The sequence below is a fragment of the Tupaia chinensis genome, unplaced genomic scaffold (assembly GCF_000334495.1).
Source record: "Tupaia chinensis unplaced genomic scaffold, TupChi_1.0 Scaffold000274_1, whole genome shotgun sequence".
Taxonomy (NCBI): domain Eukaryota; kingdom Metazoa; phylum Chordata; class Mammalia; order Scandentia; family Tupaiidae; genus Tupaia; species Tupaia belangeri.
Genome location: NW_006159756.1, coordinates 1,072,410 through 1,080,001, shown reverse-complemented (window position 1 = coordinate 1,080,001; position 7,592 = coordinate 1,072,410). Strand labels below are relative to the sequence as shown.

Sequence of the window (7,592 nt, the reverse complement as noted above, 5' to 3'; positions counted from 1 at the left end):
CTGCTGAAAATGTTGGTATATAACAAGTGTTTGTCGTTATTAGCAGCCGAGGTTCTGCCTGACTCTTGTAGCTGGAGGGGAAAAAGCCACGAGGAATGGGCCTTCTGATGCTTCCATGTGATTGGGTGTTGGGTTTCCCACTCGGTCCTTCCCTTTTCTAGGGCTGGAGGACAGCTCATTGGGATTAGACTTGCCTGACTCTTGCTTTAACTCACCTTTTTACTTTTCGTTTAAAGGTCTCAATCGTGCTGACTTCCAGGAACTTCAGATGTTGAACCTGCTTCCTTCTCTGACACTTGCCCATCCCAGCTTGGGGTAGATGTGACGGGGACTACTATTAAAGTCTCTCTCTCCCTTTCCTAGGGTCTTTGGTGCTCTGCAGGTTGGTGTCCATCCGAGGGGGGCCACCTGCTGCTGGAGCTTTCTACTGGGTTTCCTCCTTTCCAGGAACAGTGAGAAGGCGGGTGTCAAGGAACCATTGCAGACATCTCTAATTCCATCGAAGGTTTCTGTCCACCTATGGGCATTTCTCCAGCCCCTCTTCAAAAGCTCCCACACCTGGGGGCTGACCTGTGCCTCTCTAATTGTCCCTTCCAGAAGACTTCCACCTGCACCCGGAAGTGCTGCTGTACCTGAGAGGCTGGAGGCTCTGAAATACCAACGGATAAAGAAGCCCAAAAAATCATCCAAGGGCTCTTCGAAGTCAAAGAAACGATCCGGTAAATGGTGGGAAGTGACCTGCCCCTCTCTTTCCTCCTTGCCTTGCCGTTGTGATTGTCGGGCTCAGGTTCCCAACCGAGGCTTGTCTCAAGACGCGAATCTGCCAGCTTCCCACATTCTTTGTTTCTTTCGTAACACTGATTTTCCAAGGCATACATGAATATAATTTTCATGTACAAAACAAGAAAGATAAAGTTAGAATTTCTGATTGCCCTCCCAATTTCTTTCCTCCCACGTAGGGAAGGGATGTCTGCCTTCAGAACCTTTCTATGCATACGGCTTTAGAAATATATCATATTGTTCTAATGTGTTTGCTAAGAGCATAAATAGTATATTTTTTCCTGTTCCGCAGTACACCCTGCAAATATTCCTATCTCCTTATATATTCTCTATCATTTCAGGCTCCCTAATTGAATGTGGGAATGAGGGGGCCCTACTCAGAGCTTACGGTATATGTCGGCATGAGCCCGGCCAGCCCCTATAGGTTGACCAAATTTGTCTCAGTGAGAAAGAGTGAAATCTCCTTAGAAAAGGCACCCCTTGTGTTTCTCACTTACATATCCATGAGTAGAAAGACAGGATTATAGAAGGAAGAGAGAAAGAAACTTGCCTTCTTTACTTTACTGGAGGGTGTTCTATTTAGGGAGCTTTCTACAAGACACAATTCAGTAAAAGCAGATCCCTCTCTGGGAATTGGGAGTGGATCCCGAAGAAAGGGCATCTGTTGTGAAATATTGGGTTGTTGGAAATGTCATGATGCATGTCTGCATAAAAACATAGAAGAAGTATGTCATGACTTTTCCGATAACCCAATCTAGCTGATGTTTTCCCAGAGCGATGGGTAGCTTCTAAGATAGTGCGAAAATAATTGACTCCTGTTTTTGACTTCAGAAAATTCTATAATATTGGTCAAATATTCTCTTTTACCAATGGCTTTAGGAATGTCATGGCAGGTTATCAGGGAAGAGGGCTACACAGTTTCTTTGGAGATCTTCAATAGCTACTGTAGAGTAACTTTATAGACAGGGTTATGGAAAATGCTACACAGAGGTGAAGCCCCTCGAGTCTTTGGGAGATGGTGGTTACTTATTGCTCATGTAAGCCTTTGAATAATGCTAGTATCCTACTGGTTCATAGATGGGGATACTGAGTCTTTAGGGTTTGGCTAGGAAATTAGAGCCCGAAGCTGAATTTTCGATCCATTTTAAGCCCATTTCAAGTTAAAACCCATCACCTCAAAGGCTTGTATTTTCTCATTTGACAGTGGTCTTGTTACCTGTTCTATGTTGACGACCCTCAAATTTTGTCTTTAGCTCAGGTCTCTTCCACTAGGCCAGGTCTCATATTTCCAGTTGCCTGCTGAACAAGCACTTGAATGTTTTATAAGCCTTTAAAATGTCCAAAATAGAGTTATTGATTTACACCCCCCTCCCCCACAGATTACATCTCCTCAGCTCATCCTGGGTTTAGTAGATAGCACCACTACCTGTCCGGTTACTTAGCTGCTGTCTCCTGGATCCTCTTCCTCCCTTCCCATCTTACACCCAATCCATTTGGTAGGGTCTGTTGGCCTACCTGGACAGCATGTCCTGCATCTAGTCACTCTTTGCTGTTTCCACTTCTAGAACTGAGTTCTGGGTCCCTCCCAGCTCCCGTCTCAATCACCACAGCATGTAGCAGGGGCCCTCCTGCCCACATCCTTGGTCCCTCTGCAGCATATTCTACGTGGCAACTGGAGCGAGCTTGAGAAAGTACAACAGCACCCTCTCCTTTGCAGATGTGAACGTGTGCTTGCGTGTGCATGCACGCACCCACACACATACACACACACTGTTATGATGAAAACCTTCTGGAAGCATCCCATTGCAACCGGAACAAAGGTCAAGCTCCTTCCTAACCTCTATCCAACTTTTCTGCCTTGCTCAGCTCCAGTGGTGGCAACCTTCTTTCAGCCTCAGGAGCACACCGTGTGTCCCGTGACCTGGGGCTTTGCTCTTGCTTTTCCTTCTGTTGGGAGTAGTTTTCCCTCAGATGTAGGCAGGCTCATAACTCAAGATTCAGGTGTCCCCTCTTCAAGAAGCAGAAGCAGTGTGTCCGTTGTTGGCTGTCGTGTGATCCTTCCAGTGTCTGAACGTTTTGTTTCTGTATCTGAAATTCTATTTCTGCATTTTCAAAGTCTTGACAGGTAGTTTCTCCCTCCTCACCCCCATCCCAAAGTACGAGCTAGAGAGCAAAGGCTTTTCTGCTGTGTCCGCTGAAGGGTTGTGAGGTGCTCCCGGGAGGGTCCAGGCCGAACTCTCTTGTGTATGACTAAAACTGTGTGCAACATCCATCAACACTTGAGGAGGGTAAGAAAAAGATCTTGTGTTCCCACCCTTTCGTAGAAGCCCCGATTACTCAGGACCTAGAATGATGCCAGATACCTGGGAGACATTGAAAAAGAAATATCTGCAGATCATTTGAGTAGGTCCATGAATCTACAGAAAGAAAAATCATACTCAGCCTGCTTTCATTCTGAAATATTTATTTATTTATTTATTTGCCTTAGGGAGCACACACACACCAGAGAGACAGAGACAGAGTCTGTGAGAGGGAAACTGGAACTCATCCCCCAGGGAGGATGAGCATGCTGCAAACGCTTCTCCTCTATTCTCCTCCTGGGATCTTGGGTGTGCACGCACACGTGCCTGGTGTGAATTTCAAGCCACTGGATCTGGGACTCAAACTGCAGTCGACCATGTGGGTGTCCAGTGATACAACTGCTATGCCATCTGTTGGCCCCCATCCTGCTTTCTTGACTCCCATTGGAATGCAGGGACAGGGTTGTATTGCTGCCTTCGTGATGAAGAAGGTGGTTTGTCTGAAGCAGTTTGGTCTCATCTTTTCTTTTGTTTTAATATTAGAAACCCAGAATATAGACGCGAAAGGTGAGCACGTGAGGCCCCACTCTTCCTTTTCACCCACTTTCTTTTCTTTTACGTGCCCATCCCCTTCTCCCTAGACGGTTCTGCCTCCCAGGCTCAGCAGCTTCCCAGCTCCCAGGTTCTGTGGCCCGACGAAGCTGTGTGCCTCCGAAAGAAGAAGAGACACTCCCGCCCTGACCCCTTCGCCCGGCTCTCGGACCTGTGCCACCGCCAGGTCCCGGAAGACCAGACGGCGATTCTCAACAGCGTGGACCACGATGACCCAGGCCATGCCACTCTGCTGTGACACGGCCTTGCTCTAAGTGTCCCCAGGGTGAGGGTGCCAGGCAGAAGGGACAGGGAGGGACATGGTGCAGGGACTTGTCCTCCTCTGTCCACCACGGAACGGCCCTCTCTCCTGCCAGAGTGGGAGGCTCCCGCAGGCCCTGGCCAGTGGCCTCTCACTTCCAGGACAGAGGGTTGCGGGCAGACCTTCTCCTGTGGCTGGAGGTCAGGAAGTGAATGGGGCCAGGGAGACATCTGTCTTCATCCCCACCTCTTCTCTCTTCATTCGACTGATTTTTCTCAGTCTTTGGAAGTGAAGGAGAGGAAAGCAATGGCTTTTACTGCTCTCTGCTTCCGTTTCAGTTTTTCAAGTCCGGGGAGAGGGCTGGACTTCCCGCTGTCTTCCTGACTCCGCATACACTTAGGTAGAGATGCGAAGGCACGTGTATGTAGTTGCGGGTTTCTCTATGGTATCTATGTGTCCCCTGAAGCAAAGTGCTGTTCTTTCCGCGGCCAGCCGGGGTCTGAGCTGGCTGGGTGCCCTGCTGCCTGCCTGGGGGATTATTCCTCCTGAAACAGGATCTCTGCCTCCCAGCCGAGTTCACCATTTGTCTCTATCTTCTCCCAGCCAGAGCAGAAATGGGGCCAAGCCCCGATTACCAGCTGCCTGTTGGGGGGCTTCAGCAATGCGTTACCACAGAGCTAAACACAGGCCTTTTGTTCTTGGTTCCCGGGTGAAAAAAGGGTGGCCAGGCATAGCCAGACTGGCACCTTTCTTCTCCTGCAGTTCGACTGGCGCTACAGAAACAGGAGCTGCCTCGCGTGGGGCTGAAGGGTAGATCCCTGTGGCAGAGGTACGAGCGCATTCGTCCGTCCTTCTGCTCCACCCAGGGCCCAGAGCCCTGTGGCTGAGGGCTGTCCCGCCCGCAGCCACCTGTGTTGAGCATCGAGCTGCCGCGGCTCTATTTATACCCATCTCTGGCTCAGTGCTCTGGAGTGCCAAGTGGATCCTCCTTTCCTTTTGTGGGAGCTAATTCTCCAGATTGATTAATTGCCACTTGTGTGGAGCCGCCTGCCGCTCCTTTCCTACTCGCCACGTGCTGCCTGACGACTCTTCTTTGCCCTCGGGCCTCCTCCACCGCAGACTCCAGCTCCTGTGGGATGGCTCAGATGGACCGAGGTGCCTCGGCTCTCTGGGCTCTGGGGCTCTCTCCCTCCAGTCTATCATGGGGAGCTGGCTGAAGCCAAGGAGTGAAGGTGGCAGGGGTGTAGATATCGGCCTGGGAGCTGGTTGTCCTCTGGCAAAATCTTGTCTTAGTTCAAACTATTAGCACGCAGAAGCTTTTGCCAGGTCATCTTCCTACTGGGATGCAGCTTTCCCAGTAAGATAATGGTGCTGCCAAAGAACAGGGCGGAAGGCCCTGGCGGGGGCATGCAGGGTGGGTCTGCCCTCCCTTCCCCATCTTGTGCAGGAGCCCGCTCTCCTGGCTTGGCCTGAAGTAGAGGTAGCTGCCAGGATCCTTGAAGTATTTCCTTCTTGGTGCTGCTCTAGGGTTTGGGGCTCCACCGCCCCCCAGTCACCTGCCTAGATACTGACCACATTAAAGAACTAGAAGGCTTCTGTCTGCTGGGCCTGGTGCAGCTGCCAGGATGGGGCCTCTGAGGGCCAGGGAGCTGGTCCTTGTGGGGAGCCTTTCTCTTGGGGAATGACAGGCCTTAGTGCCTCCTTTTTTCAGAGAGCTGGGGACCAAGTCCCCATTGGGGTTCCGCTGTGAGTCACTGTGCAGGTCATTTCAGAACATGCCCGAAGATTCGTGGACGTGGAGGTGTGGAAGGGTGCATAGTGTCTCTGTTGTCTGGGTGGGGCCTGGGCCTTTGGCTGGAACGCTCTTCTGGAGCCTCCGAATCTGCTTGGCCATTGGGCAGCAGCTCTGGCAAGGTGGCAGAGCAGAGGTTGGCAGCTCTCTGGCCTTTTCCAGGGTGGCATTCCCTATGCCGCTGTGCTTTGACATGTTGCCCACTGGCCTCTCCCAGGGGATGTGAGCAGCAGGCCAGCACGAGCTACCATGTGGGACAACCTGGGCGCCTTGGCAGGTCAGCCTGCAGCCTTCGTGGTCTCGTGGCATGTGCAGCCTTTAGCGGGTGAGCTCAGGGTCGTTTCCCAGGTCTCGGGATGGGGCGACTTTGGAGGAGTCGGGCCACCCTTTCTGAGCTCTATCCTGGGCATTCTAGGCCCTGAGGTTGGAGAAGATGAGAGGATGAGGTGGAAGCTTCTTTAGGGTGACATGTGGGGTGAGAGCCAGGGTGGCCTCCCACGGTGGCTATGCTTTGTGGGGGCCCGTGCTGACTGGGGTGCTGACCTCTCTCCTCTTCTGCCCTCTGGCAGCACCCCTTCCTTACCGCAGCACATCAGACCATGCTGTGGGTGGGAGCTGGGTGTCAGCTGTGCTGTGGTGTCCCCAGGGCTGGGGAAAGGGCACAAGGTTTACCTGTTTCTCATGGCCTTGGGCTATCCCCTTCCGAAGAGGGCTTCCTTCCTGACAGTGCCCTCAGAGGCCCACAGCCTTTCTGCACCCCTGGGAGCTACTTCTGTCCCTTCTTTCAGGACTGCAGTGGAAATCGGCAGAGTACGAGCCTTCATTCCATGGGACAGAACATAAGGAGGTCACAGGCACACGCTTAGGTGCTGGGGGCGTGGGCCCATGGGTGACCGTGTAGTTGTGACTGCCCCGTGGGGTGAATCCCTGGGCAGCAGCAGTGACCGCGGTTAAGCTTCCTTGGACTGTCATGCTCCACTCCAGGGGAGGTCACATGTCTTCCAAACTGCCTTGTGTGGTCTGGTAATCTTGCAGTGGGAGTAACTCGGACAGAGCCCACCTTGCCTCTCAGACCTTTGTCTGCCTCTGCCTTCTGCGTCTGGGCTGGGAACTGTGGCCGTTTGTGTTGGGTGATCCACAGACGGTTGGGCGGGTGAGAAAGTCCCGTAGGGGCCTGAAAGCCTGCAGTCGTTCAGGGAAAGATGAGCAATAAGGGAGGAGGGCGAACCCTGTTCCTTGGTTTGCTGGCTGGACGCCAGGGGGCTTCACAGGTGGAGCAGAGCCCTGCCTTGGTGGTCCTGGGCCCAGCACCTGGAGGGGACCCTACTGTCAGCCCCCCATCTCCCTAGCAGTTTTCCTTCGGAAATGGGTGAGAGGGGCCTTTTGTGATTGCACCTTCTCACCAGGAAGGATGCCTTCATCTCATGGGTTGGCTGGGCCCGTGTCCTCCTTTGAGGGGCACCGGGTCTCACGCTCACCTCGGAAGGCTGTGCTGGGTGAATTGGACAAGTTTTGGGCAAATACTGCTATTTTTTCATGCTTTGCTTTTCATTTATGCTATCTGGAGTTGAACTGATTTCAGTTGTCTATTCTGCTGTTCTCATGCAGAGAAAACTGGATATGGTTCAGATATGGAATTTCCTGACTTTTTTGGGGGGGTGAGGTTGATAAAACAGCTTCCTGGGAGAAACAGGTCCCACAGAGCATCGGGCGTCTCTGCCGTGGCCCAGGATCTGAATCCAGGGCCGAGATCAGTGTGGCTGAATCTATTTCTTTCAATTTGCTAGCGAAAACCTTTTGGGGTTTGAGGGTGGGCTGGGGGAAGAATTGTACATAAAGGACATTTTATTAACATGTAGAGAAACCT

At 52.0% G+C, this 7,592-nt stretch overlaps 1 protein-coding gene across 1 annotated transcript in view; it reads left to right on the top strand.

Annotated features, from left to right (window-relative positions):
* Positions 1-4,240, top strand: part of IGSF9B (immunoglobulin superfamily member 9B) — a 54,877-nt gene extending 50,637 nt beyond the window's left edge. The window contains exons 19-20 of the mRNA XM_006149956.3: positions 598-719; positions 3,722-4,240. Coding sequence (XP_006150018.1) covers positions 598-719; positions 3,722-3,930 — 331 coding nt within the window. The 3' untranslated portion in view covers positions 3,931-4,240. The remainder of the gene's footprint in view (positions 1-597; positions 720-3,721) is intronic.
* The last annotated feature ends 3,352 nt before the right edge of the window (positions 4,241-7,592 follow it).